The 26,596-nt window shown below is 39.2% G+C and overlaps 1 protein-coding gene across 1 annotated transcript in view; it reads right to left on the bottom strand.

Annotated features, from left to right (window-relative positions):
• Positions 1-26,596, bottom strand: part of TESK2 (testis associated actin remodelling kinase 2) — a 100,782-nt gene that overhangs the window by 25,531 nt on the left and 48,655 nt on the right. Inside the window, exon 3 of the mRNA XM_029946016.1 lies at positions 10,384-10,432. Coding sequence (XP_029801876.1) covers positions 10,384-10,432 — 49 coding nt within the window. The remainder of the gene's footprint in view (positions 1-10,383; positions 10,433-26,596) is intronic.

Genomic DNA, 26,596 nt, shown 5'->3' with positions numbered 1-26,596 from the left:
GAGAGTGAGAGAGAGAAAGAGAGGGAGGGAGGGAGGGAGGGAGGGGGAGAGGGAGACAGAGGGAGAGGGAGAAAGAGAAGGAGAAAAAGAGAAACAGCATACATAAGAGCACACAGGGGCAGAGAAGAGAGGAGAGAGAGAATCCCAAGCAGGCTCTGCACTGACAGGGATCAATGCAGGGCTCAAACTTACGAAACTGCAAGATCATGAGCTGATCGATCGACTATATTAACTTTTTTAAAATACAGATGCCTAGGCCTCCACCAAGACTTTAATTCAGTGGGTCTTGTGTGAGGTTCTGGCATCTGCACTTTCTTAAAAAGCTACTAAGCAATTCTGGTAAACAATTAAGGTTATAAAACTATAGTGTAGGGACATCTGGGTGGCTCAGTTAAGCATCTGACTCTTGGTTTTGGCTAGGAGCATGATCTCACAGTTTGTAGGTTCAAGCCCCACATCAGCCTCTGCATGGATGATACAGGGCTTGGTTGGGATTCTCTCTCTCACTCTCTCTTTCTCTGCCCTCTTCTCTCTCTCAAAATAAGTAAACATTAAAAAAACTATACTGTAATCAATGAAGAAATCACTGAAGGTTTTGAGCCAGAAAATGCCACTGTTTATCCATTTATTCATTCAATCAACAAATACAATAAGCAGCTATCATTTGTCAGGCATTATGCTAGGAAACAGCTGATAGCAATGTAAACAAAATGGTCCTTGCCCTTAATGAATTTATAATCTACATATGTAAACATATAGGAGAGGTACCTAAGCTTACAAGATCAGGAAAGGCTTCTGAGAGAAAATAATATATATAAGCTGGATTCTGAAGGTTAAGTAGAAGTTGGCTGGGCCAATAGGAGATGGAGAGGTTGTGTTATAGGCAGAAGGAAGAGCTAGTACAGAGGCTCAGGGGTGGAAAGGGTCATGTCCCATTTTTGGAACTGAAAAAGGTTAATATAACTGTGGTGCATAATTGAGACAGGAGCAAAGAGGTGAGAGAAGTGAGCAGTGAGGCTACACACACAAGCAGTAGTAGGATTAGATGTTCTGACTTGACCCTGAGGGCAATGAGGAGCCATAGAAGGGTTTATGAAGGGAGAAGCAAATTAGATATGTATTAAATACTGTGTTTATGTCCATCAATGGATGAATGGGTAAGTAAAATGTGGTATACATTTATAATAGAATATTTTTCATCATTTAAAAAAATGTTTATTTATTATTGAGACAGAAGAGCATGAATGGGGGAGGAGCAGAGAGAGACACACACAGAACCCAAAGCAGGCTCCAGGCTCCAAGCTGTCAGCACAGAGCCTGACGCAGGGCTTGAACCCACAAACCATGAGATCATGCCCTGAGCTGAAGTCGGACACTTAATTGACTGAGCCACCCACGTGTCCCTTTTCATCTGTAAAAAGGAAGGAAATTCCATGATATGTTACAAGATGGATGAACCTTTAGGAAATTATGCTAAGTGAAATAAGCCTGTCACAAAAAGACAATTTCTATATGAGTCCATTTCTATGAGGTACCTGGAGCAGTCAAAATCACAGAAATAGAAAGTAGAAAATAAAAAATGTAAACATATTTAATACTTTTGAACTGTACACTTAAAAATGGCTAAGATGGTTAAAAAACAGATTTGTAATTTAGAAGGACCACTTGGCTGGCAACATGGACAATATGGATTTTAGGTGAGGAAGAAGACTGATAGACTAGGTTATTGCAAAATGATGGCTGAAGGAACTGGTGTAAAGTGAATGGACTCAAGATAGTAAAAAGAGAAAGTGGACAGGACATGGTGACTGATAAAATATAGAACGTGGGAAAGTCAGGATATAGGGAAAGAGAACTATCAGCTAAGATAGTAGGAAACCTAAGCACTATATTCATACTTCTACAAGTTATTACTTTAACATTTATGAGGCATCTACTTGTGCCTCATACCAGAAGGCTTTAGACAATTATTCTGCCACCTTCATAAACCAGTTTCTCTTTTTCAAAATTCAGCTAAACTGGCCCTTGACACAACGTGTCTGCTTAGTAATTATTTGTTGAGTAGAAAATAAATGTAATAATAAATAAATAAATAAACATAAGCAATTATTACAGGAAGGTGAAATGTGCTAAAATGAGCATGTTAAGAAAAGAAATGTTTATGACTAACTTTGGAAATCACTGATCTAAGAATTTACTGTATAAGCAAATCATGGTGACCATGATAACAAGAAAAGACCAACATAAAGAACAGGTAGATGTAGAAAGTGCCCATAGTGATGATGTATCAGGTGTAGGAATGCTGAACTGCCCTTGAATACCAGGAATGTATGAGAGGTACATTGGGAAAGCACCCTCCGTCCACTGTCTTTTCATTCTTGCTACAGTACCCAAAGTAGGAACAGCGCTCAAGTGCCTGCACAGACCACCTGTGATTGATAACACTTATCAAATTAAGAAAAGTAATACTTGTCAAAACTTCTATTAGAAACTGGTTTAGCCTAAACTCAAAAAGAGCTCTATGAATTCAATTGCTGCACTAGTCTCACAGTCATGGAGAGGACACTAGTCTCACAGTCATGGAGAAGATCGGGAGAAAGATTAGCTAGAAATCCCTTAAAGCACTTTCTAAATCCTCCAGTTATCCTATCTCTACCAACACTGAGAAAAGATTCATCAAGGAGCACCTGGGTGGCTCAGTCGGTTAAGCTTCCAGCTTCAGCTCAGGTCATGATCTCGTGGTTTGTGGGTTCGAGCCCCGCATCAGGCTCCGCTTACAGCTAGCTCGGAGGCTGGAGCCTGCTTCGGATTCTGTGCCTCCTTCTCTCTCTGACCCTCCCCTGCTCCCACTGTCTCTCTATGTCTCTCAAAAATAAGTAAAAACATTTAAAAATTAAAAAAAAAAAGATTCATCAAATGGATGGCCAAAACAACCTTGAAAGAAGCAAATGTCTTGGTGGCAAACAGACTAACTGCTGTAAATTCAAGTGTTGGGAAGCAGTATTCATTCATTCATCCATTTATCCATTCACTCAACTAGTATTTATTCCATGCCTTTATGTGCCAGCTGCTGAAGATTCAGTAGTGAATAAAATAACCAAGCCCAAAGAGCTTAAAGTCTAGTAAACATAGGATTACAGTGAGCCAGAACTTGACTCAAATTCCAGCTCCACTACTTAGCTAAAGAGACCTTAAATTCTTTGCCTTCCCCCACCTCTCTCTCTTTCTCTCTCTTTCTCATATCTATATATCTATATATCTATATATACATGGTTTAAAAAAACAGGGTACTTGGCTGGCTCAGTCAGTAAAGTATGCAACTCTTGATCATGGGGTCATGAGTTTGAGGCCCATGTTGGGTACAGAGATGAAAAAAGAAAGAAAGAAAAGAAAAGAAAAAAAGGGAAAAAAAGAAAAAAGAAAGGACAACTTAATTAATAATTTTTTTTATTATTATTACTCAAGAAGTAAGTAATACAGCAGTTGAAAAATGCCTCCTTGCAATTCAGTGGAATATTTTCTAATGAAAAAGCTGATAAACAGGATCTAAACAAGGAAAGTATCACTCAGTACTCCATGGAATCCCTGTGTTCTATAAAATTATCTCCACTTAGATGTCCAATAAATATTTCAAATTCCATCTGTTTAAAAATGACCTCTCAGGGAGCCTGCGTGGCTCAGTTGGTTAAGCAGCTCTTGACTTCAGCTCATGGTTCATGGGTTCAAGTCCTGCATCCAGCTCTGGCTGGCTTAGAATTCTGTCTTCCTCTCTCTCTCTGCCCTTCCCCTGCTTACTCTATCTCTCAAAAATAAATAAAAATAAACTTAAAAAAAAACCTGACCTATCAACCATCTTCCATCTTGTACATCCTATAGTCTTCTCCATCTCCCTTAATAGAAACTCTATCCTTCAGGTGTTCTGACCAAAAATCTCAGAGCTATCCTTGACTCCCTTTATCTTCTCACAGCCCATACCCGATGCATCAGGAAAACCTTGTTTACTCTCAAAATAGATCCAGAATCACCAGCAGCATGGCTACTGCTGTAACTACAACTATGGTCCAAGTCACCATTCTCTCTCACCCTTTTTGCATAGTCTTTATTTCTTATACATACTCTATTGCAATAGTCACTTAAGTAGTCTTCCTGCCTTCGCCCTTGCCTCCTTTTCAGTCTATTCACCTCACAGTAGCCAGAGTGATCTTTTTAAAAGACAAGTCACAGGGCGCCTGGGTGGCTCAGTCAGTTAAGCCTCCGACTTTGGCTCAGGTCAGATCTCACGTTTGTGGGTTCGAGCCCCGCATCAGGCTCTGTGCTGACAGCTAGCTCAGAGCCTGGAGCCTGCTTCCGGTTCTGTGTCTCCTTCTCTCTCTCTGCCCCTCCCCCTCTCATGCTCTGTCTCTCTTTGTATCAAAATAAATAAAACATTAGAAAAAAAAGTTTAAAAAAAAAAAGATGATTTAAAAAAAAAAAATAGACAAGTCACATAATGTCATACCTCTACTCAAAAACCCCAAAGACTTCACAATTCATCCTGAGTAAAAGCTGAAGTTCTTACATAGTCTATAAGACTATGTGGTCCAACACCACATTTCCTCTCTGACCCCCATCTACCATCCTTTATCACTTTCTCCTCTGGAGCCGTATCACCCTCCTTGGAGTTCTTCAACCATACAAAGCACATTTCTGCCTTCATGTCTTTGCCCTTACTGTTCCCACTTCCTAGAACACTCTTTCCCCAGATATTCATGTGGCTAGTTCCCTTAATTCCTTAATTTTTGCTTTTTCTGTGAGACCTTACCTGTCCATATATTGAAACTGCAAACCCCACAGCACTTAAGCCATATATATTACAACTTGTTTTCCTGTTTAGTCTAACTCCTCTACCCATCCTTTGCTGACTACAATATAAATTTCATGAGCGGAAAGATTATTTTTTGTTCATTATTATATTCCCGATACCTGGAATAGTGCTAAATACATAGTAGGAGCCCAATAAGTATTTTTAGAATGAGTAAATAAGGCAGAAACAAGCTAGCAAGTCAGGGGAAAACTGCTTTAAGAATACAGTAAACTAAATGAACTCTTCTATTATTTCTAGGTTAGACTGCCAACCTCAAATTCCTGTTTCTCAAATGTCATAAGGAGTCACTAAAAATAAGGGCAGATAATATGTGCCATAATTTATTTAGAGATATTTTTATTACTAAATGACCAAACCAAAAAAATTTAATAAAGGCTACCTTTTTCAAAAGTAAAGATGCCAACATATATTTATAGGAATGCTTCTAGCTATTTTTACAAGTATAAATGAAATAAACTGATTATAAAAGAACTTGAGATGTGACACTTCAGACTATTTCTGACCTTGGGCTCTTTCACTGGGGCTAATTCAGCTTTCTCAGAGCTGGGTCTACACTAAACAACCAACTATAAACACATCCTGAACATATATGATGAGCCCAGTCACACAAAGCATTATCATTGACCCTATTTAGGAGACTGAGGTCCATTAGAGAGCCTGGGATTTGACATAACTTGGAAAGTGGGAGGGTGAAGAGACATAAGGGCATCCCAGGTCCCAGAAGGCACATCTAAGGCCAGTATGTGTAGAAGACAACAGAAGACCCACCTAACTCAAAGGAGGGCTGTGTATTCTGAAATAAAATAGAGTCTAGAATGCTACACAGTAGTTTTAAAACAGAAGCATCACATTATCAAAGTATGCCTAATGGATTATTTGAGTACCGACACAGCAAACTGAAGTAAAGAAAGACTAGAGACAGGAAAACCAGCCACCAAGTCTTTGTAGATCAAGGCATGGAAGAACATCATGGCAAGAATGCAGAGAAAGGAGAAGCAGACATCACAAAGAAAATAATAGGATTGGGAACTGATTAAATTCAAGAAATGAGAAAATGTAGAAACTAATTCTGTAGTTTTCTTTTGGAGGAACAAGTTTTCTAACAATAGGAAATGGTAAGATTGAAGAGTGACCTAACAGAGCTATGTTGTATTTTAAATACTAGTAACATAATTGAATGGAAAATGGATGACAGAAAAAAAGAAAATGAAGTATAATGAGTAACAACAACAAAATATATGGATATCTAAGAGTTAGCAGGCATGGAATGATGCCTGGATATTTAAAAATAGCTTTTGGGGCGCCTGGGTGTCTCAACTGGTTGAGTGTCCGACTTCAGCTCAGGTCACGATCTCACTGTTTGTGGATTCAAGTCCCATGTTGGGCCCTGTGGTGACAGTGCAGAGTCAGCTTGGGATTCTTTTTCTCTTTCTCTCTCTCTCCCTCTCCTCCACTTGAGCGCAGTTGCTTGCGCTCTCTCCCTCTCTCTCTCTCTCTTTCTCAAAAATAAACATTAAAAAAAAAAGCTTTTAAGGAAGGACATAGTAAGAAATTTCTTACTACACCAGTCACTAAACACTGAGTCCCTGAAAGGCACTGCAGTGGAATAAAAATGATCAGTGAGATGTAGAGCCTGATAATTCTCCTCCTTGTGAATCAGATCTGACCAACAGAATGCAGTTTAAGGGACATTCTGGAACTTTCAAATGTACATCATAAGAAGTCTTTCAGTTTCCATTTGGGTGGCTTATACTTCTCGCCAGTCACCACATAAAAAGTCTAACTACCTGATATCACCAAGCTATGAGAAGCTCAAGCCATATGGAGATGACCCAGAGAATGAGACACCATGTAGTAAAAGACAGGAGCCAAAGCACCTTCATCCACTGTGGCACCAGGCATGTGAATGAAGCAGCCATGCTGGAAGCAGGTCCTCTAGCTGACATATGAGCATCAGAGACCCAGCAAACCCCTTCCAAATTCCTGACCTACAAAATTTTAAGCAAAATAAAATGGTTGTTTTAAGTCACTGAGTTTTAGGGTAGTTTCTTATACAGTAATAAAAAGGAAAATAGGTTTATTTTTTTATCTTTATAAGCCCAGAGCCTAGCAGAATGCCTAGCCTACAGCAGATTCACTCCAAATGTTATGTGTAAAATGAATCTCTTTCTTCCCTTGCAGTTGATAATTCACATCCTGTCATTTCTCCTACCCTCATCATTCCTTTAGAAGTCCTGGGTCACAGGGGCGATCATTGTTGGTACATCCGGACTGTTCTCTTAACTATCATGTGGTAGTAAAGGCCTCCCCAAAGCCACCCCATGCGCGAAAAATAGGTATGGCTGTGCTGCCAAAGTTAACCAAGGCAGGCACCCGACAATATCACATCTGGCTCAAGGTAAATAAGGTCAAGAGAATACTCTGTACTGGGCCACACAGGAACAAACAAAAAAGAAGAAGCAGGCACAACTAACAGCAATATCACTGCACACCAAGAAACTGGAATCGGGGTCTGGCTGCTCATTTTTATAAATAATGCATGAGTTTGGTCACTGAACCGACAGAGTTTCCTTTCATTGTAAGGTCTCTGATTATATAAGGCTTCTTATAAGTCTAACAAAAAAACAACTCAGAAACAGCACATATCAACCCACATAAACAAGGAATTTTCAAAGTAACTATTCTTTTAAAAAGAAAGAAGGTATACAATGGGGGTGGAAATGGTGAGTGAGAAGAGGACGAGGGCTATGTGAATAAAAAGTCCTTTTCAGCCGCCTGAGGACTGATCCATTCCCTCATGAGCTGAGAGCAGTTCTTATTTTTTTCTCCTAATGTTTATTTTATTTTGAGAGAGAGAGCATAAGTAGGAAGAGCAAGGAGTGGGGGAACAGAGGATCCAAAGCAAGCGGGCCCTGTGCTGATAGCAGAGAACCTGCTGCAGGGCTGGAACTCACAAACCGTGAGATCATGACCTGAGCCAAAGTCGGACACAAACAACTGAGCCACCCAGGTGCCCCTGGAGTGTTTTTCTCAGTACCAAGTTTCTGCCTGACTGAGGTGACTTTGCTGTAAAGAGAATGAATCACCACACTAGGCCAAGTAATTGCTGAGTGGTTCTTACTGGCACAGCAGAGAAAAAAGCATAATTTCTCCATTGTAGAAAAGACAAGAAGGACCCCAAAATATCCACCAAGCAATTCTTTTGCTAACTCTTTTGACCACAGAGTACTATCACTTGAGATCCCTACCTGACAATCTTATATTCCACTCATTCCCCAAATGTCCAGTCTTCTAGGCACTGAAACATTCTGCACAAAGAGGCTCCTTAAATTGTTTGATTATGAGGATATTTCTCTCTGTGCTTTCTTAACAAGCTTAAAAAGAAGGTATTATGAAATGAAGCATAATCTGTCTGGAAGAATCTCTCTCTTGTCTGTTTTTGACAATCCCCTACACCTCCATCTTGGATATGGAAGAGAAAACATATAGCATGTAAGTTGATGGTAGCTACTTTTTTGAGTAGAATGACACCCAATCTTAGGATGAGGTTGACAATGTAAAGACAGAGCAAAGAAACAGAATGATGTGGCACCTCTAAATAACATCTATTTAGCTGCTGAATTAAACCAACCCTTAACCTAATAAAACTGCGAGAATTCCAGTTATATGAGTCATGTTGTTGTTTAAGGTCTTTTGATTATTTTCTGTTACTTGCCAACCAAACACATTCTAATCTATCCAATAACTAGGAAATATCTTTTTCAAATAACAAAAAATAAATACAGTCAGAATCAAATTCTACAAATCCTATACATACTATACATATAAGAACACATGGGGAATATACATAAGTGCTTAGCATCGTAGAGAATATATTAAAAAAATTAAGGACAGTGTGTTATAATGAAACAGGTATAGGCTTTGAAGTCAAATGAATCTGGATCCAAATCCTACTTTGGGAATTCACTCAATTTCTCTAAGCCTAGTTTTCTCATCTATAAAATGGAAAAAATATGACAACAGAATTGTGAGAATTGTAGCTAATACATAAAGCACCAAGCAAAGCCCACAGGAGGTATTTAATAATAACTGGTAGTTATGATTTTTTAAAATGAAAGAAAGTCTTTACCCTCAATTAGGGTAGAAAAGACAAATAATTATGATCTGCTAATTGGGATATTTGTAGGGTATGGGAAATTGCAACAGCGGTTCCAATTCTTCACCCCTTATGGAATCCATGCCCTTTGACACATAACTTTGCAGTGTGGTCTCAATGTGGACTCAGGCACATGACTCGTTTTGTCCAATGGGGATGCTGGGCCAAGCAAACCCGAATATAGGCAGAACCATGAAAAGCACTTGTGCAAATGGCAGGCATACTCTTGCTATTCTGGTATCACTATGTCCAGGCTAGTCTGCTGGTCCCAGAAGAAGGATGAGAAGCAGCTAGAGCAAAGTGGTCCCAGCAAAGCCTAATCTAGATTAGACTACTGGATGACCTGCCAGATGCATGAATGAGCCCAAGTGAGACTAGCAGAAGTACCCAACTGGGCTCAGCCCAGCCTTGCAGATGTACAAGAAATAAATGTTTACTGTTGTACTCTTTTGAGGTTTTATGGTTGGACATTACATAGCAATAACTAACTAATAATACATAGGGTTATATTTTTGTCTTTAAAAACTGAAGATTTCCACTTCCTTGATACTCATGACCAAATGAAAGACAAAGTTAGGTCTCCTAAGTCAAAGAAATACTTACGGAGCATTCCTTTTTGATACATTAAACTTTTTTTTTATGTTTATTTTTTTCTTTTTTTTAAATAGTTTATTGTCAAATTGGTTTCCATATAATACCCAGTGCTCTTCCCCACAAGTGCCTTCCTCCATTACCACCACCTATTTTCCCCCTCCCACTCCCCCTTCAACCCTCGGTTCGTTTTCCGTATTCAGTAGTCTCTCAGGTTTTGCATCCCTCTCTCTCCCTGATACATTAAACTTAAAAGGTCTTGTTTGATCTTTTATCAAACTGTTTTCTCTTTAACAAATAACTCATTTGCTTATAAATTCAGAAGTCTGAATGAAATGAGACTGAAGATGTAAACTGATTCCAAGGAGTAATAAGACCATTCAGGACACTAGAACAGTGATCGTGGAATTCTAGATCAGGACACCAAATGTTTCTTGATAGTCTAGGAATTTGTTGCCATGAAAGAGTCTGCAGCCAGGTGATGTCATCTCTTAGCTTAGGAAGGGGTCATCCAGGCAGCAAGAATCAATATAACATTTGAGTACTTGTATTCTCAGATTACTCACAAATATTATGAGAGAACCAAAGAGTATTAAGAGATATAGCCATTGTCCCCATGCAAGAGAAGAAAGCATTGTCAACACTGCCATTTTTGCATAAATATAAATGCATACACATTTTGCTAACATATGCAAGTAACAACTAGTATGGAACCACAAATGGCGAAAACTACAGCAAAGAAGTCACTTCAATATGTTTACTTACGTCTTACCTCTGTAAGTGCATGCAATTGTCCTTGATGTACACACACACCCATGAACCTATGAAATAAAAAACATTTTTTTAAATAAGTGGAAAGAATATAACTGACATAGAAAACTTGTTCAACTACTCACGCATTAGAAATAATCCAATACCTCTGAAGTCTCCCGGGTTCTCATACAATGTTGTAGTCTTTCTAACTTTGATATCAGGCTGGTAAATTCTTTCTTTTTAAAAGAAATTTATTTATTTTTGAGAGAGAGAGAGAAAGAGAGAGAGAGAGAGGAAGGGAGGGAGGGAGGAAGTGGGTAGGGGCAGAGACAAAAGGAGAGAGAATCCCAAGCAGGCTCTTCACTCTTAGTGCAGAGCCCGACCCAGGGCTCAATCCCATAAACCATGAGATCATGACTTCAGCCAAAATCAAGAGTTGGACGTTTAACTGACTGAGCCACTCAGGTGCCCCTCATTTGTTACCAAACTTCAATAGGTTACATTCACTAACTACATTTCTTTAACCTTCATTCATTCATTCCTAAACTCATTTTAATCAGCCTTCTGCCAATATCACTCTTTTGTAACCATTCTTACTATGAAGGATTCAGAGTTTTATATTCTTTTGCATTTCTAGTACCTAGGATAGTATCTGGCACAAAAGATTTGTTGAATGGCATGAATGATTTTTATGACCTATAAACTTTAAGTTTAAGCTCTTTATTTTATTTCATTTTACTGAAAATAATCCTTAGAGGATCAGCTAAAATTTCATCTTCTCTATATCAATCTCCTGGATATCTTCACTTAGCATTAATCCTCTCTGCCCCTCTTCATCCCAACAGTACTGCTACATATACTTTTCACTCTGCTTTGAAAGACTGCTCATAAGCCTAACTGAGGTTGTCCAGGGTCTGGAATCAGACTGCTTATATTTGAATCCTAGCTCTGCCACTTCATGATGGCCACCCCATATTTTAGTTTCTTCATTTGCAAAATGGGAGTATTACTATTACCTAGTCCATATGATTATTGTGAAAATGAAATGACATAACTTGGGCTCCCAGAACATACTAAGACTAGAACATATTAGCTATTCTTCTTCTTTTAACATTTCTGATTCCTTCTCCAGAACGGAATATAAGAAAGGTTTTCAAGAATACAGATCTCTTGGGGCACCTGGGTGGTTCAGTCAGTTAAGCCTCCAACTTCAGCTCAGGTCATGATCTCGCATTCGTGGGTTCGAGCCCTGCGTCAGGCTCTGTGCTGACGGCTCAGAGCCTGGAGCCTGCTTCTGATTCTGTGTCTCCCTCTCTCTCTGCAACTCCCTGCTCACGTTCTGTCTCTCTCTGTCTCAAAAATAAATAAAACATTAAAAAAAACCTTTTAAGTGTACAAATCTCTTCTAATTTTTTCTACATATAGTGTCTGATACATAATGCTTTGAGCATAAGATGCTAAACAAACACTTCTTGAATGAAAAATCAATAATCACCAAATTAGCTTCACAATGTAAATTTATTTTATACAAAAGAACATTTTTTTGTAGGCTCCATGCCCAGTGCAGAGCCTACTCACAACCCTGAGATCAAGACCTGAGCTGAGATCAAGAGTCAGATGCTTAACATACTGAGCTACCCAAGCACACCAGCAAGAACATTCAGAGGCAGTTACAAGGCTGGAAAGCGAAGGGGTATTTATTTTATTTAGTCAAATATTTATATAGAAGTTAGGCAATAGGATTCTACAGGCGAAACAATAGCTACATACTAGACATATCTCCAGAAGCAAGGGAAGCAAAAGCAAAAATGAACTACTGAGACTTGATCAAGATAAAATGCTTCTGCACAGTGAAGCAAACAATCAACAAAACTAAAAGGCAGCCTGTGGAATGGAAGAGGATATTTGCAAATGACATAGTTGATAAAGGGTTAGCATCCAAAATCCCATAAATATCTTATCAAATTCAACACCCAAAAGATAAATAATCCAGTTAAGGGCAGAAAAGGGGCTCAGTCGGTTGAACGTCCTACTCTTGGTTTTGGCTCAGATCATGATCTCAAGGTTTGTGAATTTGAGCCCTGCATCAGGCTCTGCACTGACAGTGTGGAGCCTGTTTAGGATCCTCTCTCTCCCTCTCTCTCAAAAATAAAAAAACTTATACAAAAACAAAGAAATGGGCAGAAGATATGAACAGACATTTTTTCAAAGAAGACATCCAGATGGCCAATAGACACATGAAAAGATGCTCAACATCACTCATCATGAGGAAATATAAGTCAAAACCATGACGAGATACCACCTCACATCTGGCAGAACGACTAAAATTAACAACACAAGAAAACGATTTTGGTGACGATGCCAAGAAAGGGGAACCCTCTTATGCTGTTGGTGGCAATGCAAATTGGTACAGCCCCTCTGGAAAACAGTATGGAGGTTCCTGAAAAAGTTAAAAATAGAACTACCCTATGACCCAGCAATTGCACTATTAGGTATTTACCCAAAGAATACAAAAATACTGGTTCAAAGGGGCACATGCACCCTGATGCTTATAGCAGCCTTATCAAGAACTGCCAAATTATAGAAAGAACCCAAATGTCCATCAACTGATAACTGGATAAAGAAGATATGGAAAATATATATATATTTGTCTTTCTCTGACTTATTTTGCTTAGCATAATATACTCTAGCTCCATCTACATTGTTGTAAATGGCAAGATTTCATTCTTTTTGATGATTAAGTAATATTCCATTATATATATATATATATAAAAAAGCAGGCTCTGTGCAGTCCGCAGAGATCTTGATGCAGGGTCCAAACTCATGAGCTGTATGTAAGATCGTGACCTAAGCAGAAGTCACATTTAACCAACTGAGCCACCCAGGAGCCCCAAACCATAAGAGACTCTTTTATTATTTTTTTTAATGTTTATTTTTGAGACAGAGAGACAGAGCACAAGTGGGGGAGGGGCAGAAAGTAAGGGAGACACAGAATCTGAAGCAGGCTCCAGGCTCTGAGCTGTCAGCACAAAGGCTGACCTGATTTGAACTCATGAACTGTGAGATCATGACCTAAGCTGTAGTTGGATGCTTAATTGACTGGGCCACCGAGGCGCCCCACCATAAGAGACTCTTAACTATAGAGAACAAACTGAGGGTTGATGGAGGGGAAGTGGGGGTAGGAGGGGCTAAATGGATGATTGGATATTAAGAAGGGCACTTATTATCATGAGCACTGGGTGTTGTAAATAAGAGATGAATCACTAAATTCTACTCCTGAGAGCAATATTATACTATATGTTAACTAGAATTTAAATAAAAATTTGAAACAAAAAACTAAAATAAAAAATAAACTCATGGGCCTCCTAAAAGCTGAAAAGACCTGGTTTGGGTATGCTACACCCTTGTTTCCCTTCCCCCCAAACCCACCATTCACTATGACCACATCATCCACAGAGATGTCACAGCCAGCACATTCAGGCAGGCACTGGCTTCATGTGAAAGTTTTCTTCTGCCTGCCTTCCTCCCCACCCCCGACTCACATCACCACATCACAGTGGTGTCACACAACTCTACTTCTATGTGAAACTTTTCTGCCTGACCTCTTCAACCTCGTTTCCTTTCTATCACCCACCCATCCAAACCGGTTTCACAGAGCTCACAAGCTCAGACAGACATTAGCTTTATATTGGAAGAAGGGCTTGAGCAGAGTACATCATTCCAGTTGCTATAAAAAGAATATACTTTTAAAAGGGAAATATTTCTTGGGGCACCTGGGTGGCTTAGTTGGTTAAGTGTTCAACTTCAGCTCAGGTCATGATCTGGAAGTTCATGAGTTTGAGCCCCGCGTCAGGCTCTGTGCTAACAGCTCAGAGCCTGGAGCCTACTTTAGATTCTGTGTTTCCCTCTCTCTCTGCCCCTCCCCTGATCACACATGCATGTGCACCCTGTCTCTCTCTTAAAAATAAACATTAAAAAATATTTTAAAGGGAAATATTTCTCATCCTTAACAGAGAAGAGATGTATGCCAGAAAAGCATTTAATATTAACAGTAAGTTTTCAATGAAATTTGTATTACTAATTATATTAAAATCTAAGTTGTGGATGAAGCCTCAAATCTTTTTTGGTATGAGACTGGACCGAAAAATAATTATACTCTGAACTTACTCCCTACTACCATCACCCAAAATCATGCCAGCTAGAATTAACTTAGTTCAGGAAGGGAGCACTTTGTTAATGCAGGTGCTTGAGACTAAGTGATTACTGAAATTTATTATTTTTAGTTTCATATTACACACATACACTCATGTTAAGAAGTAAGAAGCAGGATACCTGGGTGGCTCTGTCGGCTGAGCATCTGACTGGCTCAGGTCATGATCTCTCGGTTCATGCGTTCAAGCCCCACATTAAGCTCTCTGCTGACAGTGCAGAGCCCACCTCCAATCCTCTGTCCACCTCTTTCTCTGCCCCTCTCCCACCCTGACACATGTGTACTGGCTATCTCTCTCAAAAATAAATAATAACATTTAATGGGGCACCTGGGTGGCTCAGACAATTAAGTGTCTGACTTCAGCTCAGGTGATGATCTTATGGACTGTGAGTTCAAAACCCATACCAGGCTCTGTGCTGACACTGCAGAGCCTGATTTGGACCCTCTGTCCTCCTCTCCCCACTCCTCCCTCTCTCTCTGCCCTATCTCCAAGCATGAGGTCTCCCAAAAAAAATAAACATTAAAATAAATAAATAAAGGGGCACCTGGGTGGCTCAGTCGGTTAAGCGTCTGACTTCAGCTAAGATCATTATCTTATGGCTCATAAGTTCCAGCCCCACATCAGCTCTGTGCTGACAGCTCAGAGCCTAGAGCCTACTTCAGATTGTCTCCCTCTCTCTCTGCCCCTCCCCCACATTCTCTCTCTCTCTCTCTCTCTCTCACACACACACACACACACACACACACACACACACTCTCTTGCTCGCTCTCTCTCTCTCTCAAATATAAATAAACATTAGATTTTTAAATAAATAAGTAAAAACATTTAAAAAGAAAAAAAGAGTTGCTTTTGTTTTTTAGACCAGTGCTTCCTAAATTTTAATGTGGAAACAAATCACCTAGGACTCAAGTAAATTCCAGCCTCTGATTCTACAGGTTGGGGCAGCAGGGGGCTGAGAGTCTTAATTTCTAATAAGCTCCCAGGTAATTCTGATCCCGCTAGGTCCATGGACCACACACTGAGTAGCAAGGCTTAGTCTTGACAAAAGATAGCTGATCACCCACTCTAAAGTTAGTAAGACCATAAAAGCAAACTTCCAACTCTGATACTACTGGTAAACTAGACTTTGATCAGAGACTTAATCTGCCTCAGGCTTCCCTGTAGCATGGTTTACTATTTTCCATAGTGTCATTACCATGATTTTATACACCATGCTTTTCTTGGGCTGTTCCTATTTCCTAGAATGCTCCTCCCATCATTTCTACATAGCTAGATTCTATTCATCCTCAAAGCTCAAATACTTCCTTTCCCACAAAACATATCTGGCTCCCTTTAAGTAGAAAGTACTTCTGAACTAGCATGCTTCTGAACTATGAAAGCACTCCATCTACACCACTCTCCTATAGCATCACCACTTCCTACCTTTAACTATGTTTTATAAAATGAAATGAATTCTCTTGCCTGTCATCTGATGGTATATAAACACTTGTTAGGTAAACTTAACACAAAATTCTGACCAGTCAAAAATTACTGAATGTCTGATATTTACCAGGCACTGGTAATGATTATTATTATATGATTATGATAATAGCTCACTCTTTTTTTCTGACAGAGAGAGCAGGGGAAGGGGAGAAGGAGAGAAAAGAATCCTAAGCAGGCTCCACACCCAGTGCCATGCCTGATGGGGCTTGATCCCATGACCATGAGATCACAACCTGAGCTGAAATCAAGAATCAGACACTTAACCAACTGAGCCACCCAGGCACCCCAACAACTGACTCTTAAAGAGCACTTACTATGTAGACATAGTTTTTATATTACATTCATTTAATCCTCGTCATAATCCAATGAAGTAATACTTTTATCCTCCTAATCATATTGATAAAGAAACTTAGGCTCAGGGAAATAAAGGCCGTACAAATAATAAGTGGCTGGGCCAGGCATCAAAGCTAAGCAGTGGGTTCTGTGCTCTTAATTACAATGTTATATTACATCTCCATACAGTTATTAAAAGGATTAAAAAAGGAAAAAGACACGATGACTTTCATTAAGAAGCTACTGGCGACCCAAAAAGTTTTTTGTGGCAGCTCACAGCTCCTGATCAAAGTCCAAATTCCTTAGCATGTTATTCAAAATCTGAACGATCTGACCCACATCTCTTTTACCTTATCTCCTATTACTCCCACCTGTATTCTCTGTATTTTAGTGGGCTTGATCCCATAGCACTGAAATCATGACCTGAGCCAACACCAAGAGTTGGACGCTCAACTGACTCAGCCACCCAAGTGCCCCTGGAATCCACTTGTCAAAGCTCTACCAATTCTTATAAACTTAGTTCAAGAACATCTCCAAATAATAACAATTAACAATAGTACCCAACATTTATATTCCATTTAGTGTGCCAGGCACTGTCACAAATCAAGTCATTTGATCGAGAATGGCTGTAATAATTTGTCTCAGAGACATAATTTCAAACATTTCCTCAATCTTTCTACTCTGAAGTAATCTTTCTCTTCTCTATACATTTATATTACTCTATTTAAAACTCCATTATATAAACACTTATCAGGCCTGCCTTCTACATCAAGTTTTATCTATGTCTGCTTCCTCCACTAAATTAGATGGTTCTTGAGAGCAAGGATCTTAAGTGTGGAAAAGAATGGTTATTTAGCCATTAAATTGCCTCCTGAAGTTTCCTGGTGTCTATAAAGTTAGTTAAGACTAGGGGCGCCTGGGTGGCTCAGTCAGTTAAGCCTCCGACTTCGGCTCAGGTCAGATCTCACATTCATGGGTTCGAGCCCCGCGTCAGGTTCTGTGCTGACAGCTAGCTCAGACCCTGGAGCCTGCTTCCGGTTCTGTGTGTCTCCTTCTCTCTCTGCCCCTCCCCCCTCATTCTCTGTCTCTCTCTGTATCAAAAATAAATAAAACATTAAAAAAAAAATTAAAAAAAAAAGTTAGTTAAGACTATAATACTGAGTTCTGGAAAGTAGTATAGGGGCAGAAATGATTATGTAATTTCTAGGCCTATTGCATAGAAATCTCAATCCTCTCCTCTATACTTTTCTTCTTCATCTGTCAGCAGATACAGAAGATCCAGTGAAAGAATCTGAGGCCCTGTCCTAGGTTAAAAAAAAAAAATCTCCCCGCCTAACTCCATCCAACATGCACTAAATTAGGACATGAATAAAAAATATGCTTTTAAATCAATAAGATTTTATGTGGTTTACAGTAGTTAGCCCGCCTAGAATAAATATACCATGTAGTTTTATGTCTCTATATATACCTAAAACACTGCCTTGTTCATAGTTAGCATTTAGTAGATATTTACTGAATTCAATTAAAAGCTAAATTTCTTTTTTTTAACATTTATTTATTTTTGAGAGAGAGAGAGAGAGAAAGAGCATGAGCAGGGGAGGAGCAGAGACAGAGAGGAAGATACAGAATCTGAAACAGGCTCCAGGCTCTGAGCTGTCAGCACAGAACCTGACATGGGGCTCAAACCTCTAACTGCAAGTTCATGACCTGAGCCAAAGTCAAATGTTTCACTGACCGAGCCACCCAGACACTCCTAAAAGTTAAATTTCTTTTTTTGTTTGTTTTTTTTAATGTTTTATTTATTTTTGATACAGAGAGAGACAGAGCATGAGAGGGGCAGGGGCAGAGAGAGAAGGAGACACAGAACCGGAAGCAGGCTCCAGGCTCTGAGTGAGCTGTCAGCACAGAGCCTGATGCGGGGCTCGAACCCACGACCGTGAGATCTGACCTGAGCCGAAGTCGGAGGCTTAACCGACTGAGCCACCCAGGTGCCCCAAAGTTAAATTTCTTAAATCCAAAGCAGGATCTTATTTAAGTCTTACTATTACCCAGGGATCTCCAAAATGGCATATGAGAAAGATTATCCATTAAAGTAAATTAGAATTAGAATTAAATCAGAATTTTTAACTTATATTATTAGTTTTTAGATTTTTCAATGTTTATTTTTGAAGGAGACAGAGAGTGAGCAGCTGAGGGACAAAGAGAGAGGGAGACACAGAGTCTGAAGGAGGTTCCAGGCTCTCAGCTGTCAGCATAAAGCCTGATGCAGAGCTCGAACACATGAACTGTGAGATCATGACCTGAAGTTGGACGCTTAACCAACTGAGCTACCCGGGCACACTATTACCTATATTATTTTTATATAAAAAAGAGAAAATAAGTTTTAGTAATGTTTAACATGGGTTAATAGAAGCACCTGGGGATGTGCTCAAAAATGTTTTCCTAATGAGATATTATGATTGGCAGAAGATGTCCAGAAATGTCCAAGTTCTAATCCTCAAAACCTGTGAATATGTTATGTTATATGGCAAGGGTAATTGATTAAAGTTGCAGATGGAATTAGGGTTGCTAATCAGCTGACTTTAAAATAGGGAGATTATTTTAGATTATCAAGTGTCATCACCCTTGCAGTGTTATCATAATGGCCCCCAAAGGATGTAAGAGGGAGGCCAAAATGTTAGTATTAGAGGGATATGATATAAAAAGAATCAGCCTGTCACTGTTGGCTTTGAAGAGGGAAGGAGTTACAAGCCAAGTAGAAACTGAAAAAAGTAAGGAAACAAATTCTTCCCTAGAGCCTCCAGAAAGAAACACAGCCCTCTCAACATCTTGATTTTAGACTAGTAAGACCAACATCAGACTTCTGATCTATAGAACTTTAGATAATGAATTTGTGTTGTTTCAAGCCACCAGGTGATTTGTTATAGCAGCCATAGAAGACTAATGATACAACAACAAGAAAGGAAAAAAAAGAAATGAAAACAAATACATAATTTTAAAAATATGGGTCACTATCTTTTTTTATAATGTTCACAGATCTAGAATAGACTTTGGGCTTTGACTCCTAAACAAGCACAAGGAAAATAACATTATTAGTTCCTTGGTAGCATTTTCCTCCAATCAGTCAAATATTTTTTTGAGCTCATAGTTCTGCTTTCAGTGTTAAACATTAAGGTTTAAATACTGTCCCTCCTCAAAAGCTTATTACCTCAGCAGAAGAGTAAGGGAGAGGTGTGACAAACAGTCTAAAACATATCTAGCTGTCTTCATTCTGAAAAAAACAAAACAAAAACACCACATTCACGCACACACACACACACACACACACACAGACACACAAAACACACTGACACACTACTGTTAGTTTTGGACCTACTCAATACTACACAACAGGGCCTAGAATAAGAGTTCTGTGGCCATTATATCAAAGCTGTCTAGAAAATTAATACTTATTACTAACTTACAATACACCTATTGAATATACCAAAGAAACTGTGGTAGGTGTTTTATATGTATTACCTTCATTTTATCATCTAGGAAAATAAGGTTCAGAACATTTAAGTGACTTGACAAAAGTTGGAGAAGTACTGGAATCTGGATGTTTGGCTCCACTTATGTTTTGCTCTGTGACAACAGGCATGAAAGAAAAAACGCCAATGATTCAATAATAACTTCATTTTTATTCATAAATAATAACTAACAATACCTGGGTGACTCGATCAGTTGAACATCTGACTCTTGATTTTGGCTCGAGTCATGGTCTCAGGCTTGTTGGATCAAGCAAGCCCCGTGTGGGGCTCCTCGCTGAGCTTGGACCCTGCTTGAGATTCTCTGCCTTTCTCATTCTGCCCTTCTTCCCTGCTCAGGTTTATTCTCTCTTTCTCTCTCAAATTAAAAAAAAAAAAGTTTCTGTCTCTCCTTGTCTCTCAAAAACAAAAACAAAACCCTGCCAATCTGTAAACCAATGAAAATCTAACTGGTTTGCTTGACAAGTCAGCTTTTCTATTGTCAACTTTGAGCAAAAAGCAACATCCATGTTGTAGGTATTCTTCCAACCTTTCTGGAAAGACCAGAAAAATGTCTGACTCAAAGTTATGGTAAAAACAATTAACAATTAATTAAAACCTGTAATATAATATTGAAATATGAGCATGATTTTCATATTAATATGCTTTCTAAAAGGCCTACATTGGAAACCTACTGATATCGGTTTACTTTTCTTTAAAAAAGGTTTTTCTAGAAGTTTTGATATATTTTTATCTGATTTCTTCCCATAATTGAAAGAAAGGCTCTGTGACATACTCCACCAGATTCCACTAAGCTCTAATATGTGGCACTGAAATGAACTGTTTTGCATTTTACTCCCAAATAAAGCAAAGATACCATCACTCTGTTAGACCAGAAAAAAATTACCAATAACCAAAAAGGAGAAGAAAGGGCAATGGCTCAGATCTCAAGTCCCAAAAGAGCTATGAATCTAGATCCATAAAAAAGGCAGTAATATCTCTGAGTAAGGCTTGCTGCAGTTCAAACGTGTTTTAGAGGTATTACATCATGGAAAACTGGTTGTGCTAGGTCCTAGCTTTGAGAACTCAAAGAAAACTCAGCTGAACTGAATTAACCACTAAAGCCTCACATCAAGTGACATTAAACAGAGCTGGTTCAGTCTGGCTTTCTCTTTTTTGTCCAGTTTTTATAGTCAGATTTTAAGATAGGTAAAGGCAAATAAACATTGCTTGATAATCACTAGATCATGTCAATAGCACTATATAATAACAAGAGGACCAATGAAGTTTATGGTCTAACTTTACTTTGTGTGTGTGTGTGTGTGTGTGTGTGTGTGTGTGTGTGTGAAACAATACAAGTACTTAAAAAGTTAATATAAGATCTGCTTGCTTATAAAGAGTAAACCAGTTTAGTAAACACAAAAACATCCTAGATTTCTGAGAGGAAAACAAATATTCTCCATTTTGATTTATAGCTGAAAGTAAACTGAGACTGAGACTTAAACTCATTCTGTATTTTAATTCACAGAAATTTTGAATTTTTTTAGTATTTTATTTATTCTTGAGAGAGAGAGAGAGAGAGAGAGAGACAGCATGAGCAGGGGAGGGTCAGAGAGAGAAGGAGACCCAGAGTCTGAAGCAGGCTCCATGCTCTGAGCTAGCTGTCAGCCCAGAGCCTGACGTGGGGCTTGGACCCATGAACTGTGAGATCATGACCTGAACCAAAGTCGGACACTTAACCGACTGAGCCACCCAGGCACCCACAGAAAATCTTAAAACATACTGCTCACAACTGCCATGCAAGCAGCAAAATACCAAATCTCCTGGCAAAGACAGAACTATTAACACATATACATGCAGTGACTTTAAATGTTTTTTAATCCTGGAAGTTCAGAAGAAAACTAGTATCCACAAACCCAAGTATCTAGATTGTCTTCCCATGCACTGAAAATCCTTCTTCCTCCTTCCCAAACTTATTATTTATTATAAGATTACTCATAAACTCATATCCAAATAGCAAAATATAAACACACACTTTAATCTATGTGAGTATACTTCTGAAACAGCTCTCTCACATGACTTATTTCTTTCTTCTCTCCCAAAATAAAGAAATATACAGAGGAAAGAGAATAATTCAATCTAAGAAGTAACTGTCAAGAAAATCAGTATGTGCAAGGTTTGTGCCCTCTACAGATAAACAGAACACTTAAAAATATATACATATATTTTTACTACTTATCACATATATACTAAGAACAGTGACAGGCAAAGATGAGTAAGTGGGTGCTAGAGAAACACGTGATGGTTCCTGCTTCAAGGAGTTCACAGACAAATAATGATAATGATAGATAAATTTATCAAGCATTTACAGTGTGTCTGGCACCTTTCTAAGTACTTCACAGGTATTACCTCATTTAATCCTTATGAAAACATTATGTTACAGGTACTATAATTATCTCCATTTTGCAGATAAGAAAACTGAGGAGAGATTAAGTGGCTTGCCCAATGTCACACAACTTGCAAATGGCAGAGTCAGGGCTGGATTCATAACTCTTTTTTTTTTTTAATATTTTTTTAATGTTTTCTTTATTTCTGAGAGAGAGAGAGAGAGAGAGAAAGACAGACAGCATGAGCAGTGGAGGATCAGAGAGAGAGGGAGACACAGAATCTGAAGACAGGCTCCAGGTTCTAAGCCAGCTGTCAGCACAGAGCTTGACGCAGGGCTTAAACCCACAAACTGCGAGATCATGACCTGAGCCGAAGCCAGACACTCAACCGGCTGAGCCATCCAGGTGCCCCCGGACTCTTAACTCTTAAGCTTTACATTCTACAGCCTCAATAAATGACATTTCAGATGATTATGACTATAGTAATAACCACAATAGAATAATTATAATTAACATTTAGTGCCTTGCACTGTGTTAAGTTCTTTATCTCATTTAATTCTCCCATCAACCTGGTATAATAGTACTATTATTACTCTTTATAGATGAGAAAACTGAGGTTATAGAGGTTACATAATTTGCTAAAGGTCTCCTAACTACCATGAGACACAACCATCCTGAACCTCTCCTCTGAATTCCAGACTTACTTATCCAACTGCCAATTAAAAAAATATATTTTATTTTAGAAAGAGTAAGTGAGTGAGAGAGGGAGAGGCGCAGAGGGAGAGAGATCTTAAGCAGGCTTCATGTGCAGCACAGAGCATGATGCGGGGCTTGATCCCACAACCGTGGGATCATGACCTGAGATGAAATCAAGAGTCTGATGCTCAGCTGACTTGAGCCACACCCAACTACCAATTTGATAACTTCTGATGTCTTATCCCCAAAACCTGCTCCCCATGCAGCCTTCCCCAGTGTAGTTACTGGCAATCAAATTCTCTCAGTTGTTCAAGGCAAAAGCCTAAGAGTCATAGTCATCCTTGACTCCTTCCCCTGTGCTAATATCCCAATCCATTAGAAAGTCCCATTGGCCCTACTTTTAAAAATATCCAAGGGTGCCTGGGTGGTTCAGTTGGTTAAATGTCTGACTCTTGGTTTTGGCTCAGGTCATGATCTCACGGTCTATGGGTTCCAGCCTTGTGTTGGGCTCTCTATGCTGACAGTGCAGAGCCTGCTTGGGATTCCCTCCCTCTCTCTCTCTCTCTCTCTCTCTCTCTCTCTCTCTCTGCCCGTCCTGGCCTTGCTCCCTCTGTTTCTCAAAATAAATAAATAAACTTCAAAAATATCCAGAAATATCCAGAATCCAACTATTTCTCTCCACCTTCATTGCTACCACAGTTGAAGCCACCACCAGCTCTCTCTAGATTACTGCAATAGTCTCCTAACTTAATTTTTATCAGTTATATACTTAGATAGCTTAACATAAGCATATAATGAAAAATAACAGTCCCCTGCCCTCCCCATACTACCAGCTAATCCTATTCCCCAGAGGGAACCACTCTCCACTCTTTTAGCTGTTTCTTCTGTTTACCATCATAGCTCTAGCTATCTACTGATTATACTGCTATTTCTTACCTTCTACTGACTTTCCAGAGTGGAGGCTGGGGATTCAGCCCTCTTAAATTACTTCCCTTTCAATATTTGCATAAAACAATCTTGGGTTCCCAAAGCAATCTACAGATTTAATGCAATCCCTATCAAAATGTAGCATTTTTCACAGATCAATAATCCTAAAATTTGTATGGAACCACAAAAGACCCTAAATAGCCAAAGCAATCTGAAAAAAAAAAAAGAAAGATAGAGGTATCATAATTCCGGATTTCCAGTTATACTACAAAGCTGTAATAATCAAAACAGTATGGTACTGGCACAAAAACAGACACACAGATCAATGGACCAGAACAGAAAGCCCAGAAATAAATCTATGATTATCTGGTCAATCTTTTTTTAAAAGTGCTTATGCATGAGAATTTTTAAGTTTATTTATTTAATTTGAGAGAGAGAGAGCAAGCAGGGGAGGGGCAGAGACAGAATCTCAAGCAAGCTCCATACTGTCAGTGTGGAGCCTGACATGGGGTTTGAACCTATGAACCATGAGATCACGCCCTGAGCTGAAATCAAGAGTCAGATGCTTAAGTGACTGAGCCATCCAGGCACCCCTGGTCATTTAATCCTTGACAAAGGACGCAAGTATATGCACCGTGAAAAAGACAGTCTCAGGGTGCCTGGGTGGCTTGGTTGGTTAAGCGTTCCACTTTGGGTCAGGTCATGATCTCCCAGTCCACGGGTTCAAGCTCCACACTGGGCTCTGTGCTGACAGCTTGGAGCCTGGAACCTGCTTCAGATTCTGTGTCTCCTTCTCTCTTTGCCCTCCCCAGTGCTGGTGCTCTCTCTCTCTCTCTCACACACACACTCTCTCTCTCTCTCTCTCTCTCAAAAATAAGTAAACATTTAAAAAAGGAAAAAAACAAAAAGTGTCTTCAACAAATGGTGCTGGGAAAACTGGGGAGCTACAAACAAAAGAATGAAACTAGACCACTTTCTTATACCATCCACAAAAATAAACTCAAGATTGAGATGTGAGGCCTGAAACCATAAAAATCCTAGAAGAGAGCACAGGCAGTAATTTCTCTGAGGTCAACTATAGCAACATTTTTCTAGATATGTCTCCTGAGGCATGGGAAACAAAAATAAACCATTGGGACTACATAAAAATAAAAAGCTTCTGAACAGCAAAGGGAATAATCAACAAAACTAAAAGACAAGCTACTGAATGGGAGAAGATATTTGCAAATGATATATCCCATAAGTGCTTAACATCCAAAATCTGTAAAAATTTAAAAAAAAACGTACAAACTCAACACCAAAAAATAAATGATCTAATTAAAAATGGGCAGAGAGAGGGATGCAAAACTTGAGAGACTATTGAATGCTGAAAATGAACTGAGGGTTGAAGGGAAAGGGGGAGGGGGGAAAAGAGGTGGTGGTGATGGAGGAGGGCACTTGTGGGGAAGAGCACTGGGTGTTGTATGGAAATCAAGTTGACAATAAAATATTTAAAAATAAATAAATAAATAAATAAATAAATAAATAAATAAAAATGGGCAGAAGACATGAACAGACATTTCTCCAAGGATAACATACAGATGACCAACAGACACATGAAAAAATACTCAACATCACTCCTCATCAGGGAAATGCAAATCAAAACACAATGAGATATGACCTTACTTCTGTCAGAATGGCTAGAATCAAAAACAAAAAACAAACAAAAAAAACCCAAGTGTTGACAAGGATGTGAAAAGAAAGGAACCCTTGTGCACTGTTGGTGGAAATGCAAACTGGTGCAGCCACTGTGGAAAGCAGTATAGAAGTAGAACTACCATGTGATCCAGTAATTACACTACTGGGTATTTACCCAAAGAATACAAAATCACTAATTCAAAAAGATACATGCACCCCCTATGTTTATGGTGGCATTATTTACAATAGCCAAAATGTGGAAGCAACCTAAGTATCTATTGACAGATGAATGGATAAAAAAGATATGATATGTCTATATAATGGAATATACAAGGAGCTCACTAAACTCCATACACGAAAAATGAATGATCCAGTGAAGAAATGGGCAGAAGACCTGAATAGACACTTCTCCAAAGAGGACATCCAGATGGCCAACAGGCACATGAAATGATGCTCAGCGTCACTCATCATCAGGGAAATTCAAACCAAAACCACAATGAGATACCACCTCACACCGGTCAGAGTCGCCAAAATGAACAAATCAAGAGACTATAGATGCTGGCGAGGGTGTGGAGAAACGCACTCTCCTACACTGTTGGTGGGAATGTAAACTGGTGCCACCGCTCTGGAAAACAGTGTGGAGGCTCCTCAAAAAACTATCGATAGAACTCCCATATGACCCAGCAATAGCACTGATAGGGATTTACCCAGGGGATACAGAAGGGCTGATGCATAGGAGCACAGGTACCCCAATGTTCATAGCGGCACTTTCTACAATAGCCAAATCATGGAAAGAGCCTAAATGTCTATCACCTGATGAATGGATCAAGAAGATGTGGTATACATACACAATGGAGTACTATATGGCAATGAGGAAGAATGAAATATGGCCATTTGTAGCAAAGTGGATGGACCTCGAGGGTGTCATGCTAAGTGAAATAAGTCAGGCAGAGAAGGACAGAAACCATATGTTTGCATTCATAGGTCTAACAGGAGAGACCTGGCAGGGGACC

Source organism: Suricata suricatta, chromosome 8, assembly GCF_006229205.1.
Source record: "Suricata suricatta isolate VVHF042 chromosome 8, meerkat_22Aug2017_6uvM2_HiC, whole genome shotgun sequence".
NCBI classification, from domain to species: domain Eukaryota; kingdom Metazoa; phylum Chordata; class Mammalia; order Carnivora; family Herpestidae; genus Suricata; species Suricata suricatta.
The sequence above is the reverse complement of the archived record's forward strand: the minus strand, read 5'-3'. Positions and strand labels throughout refer to the sequence as shown.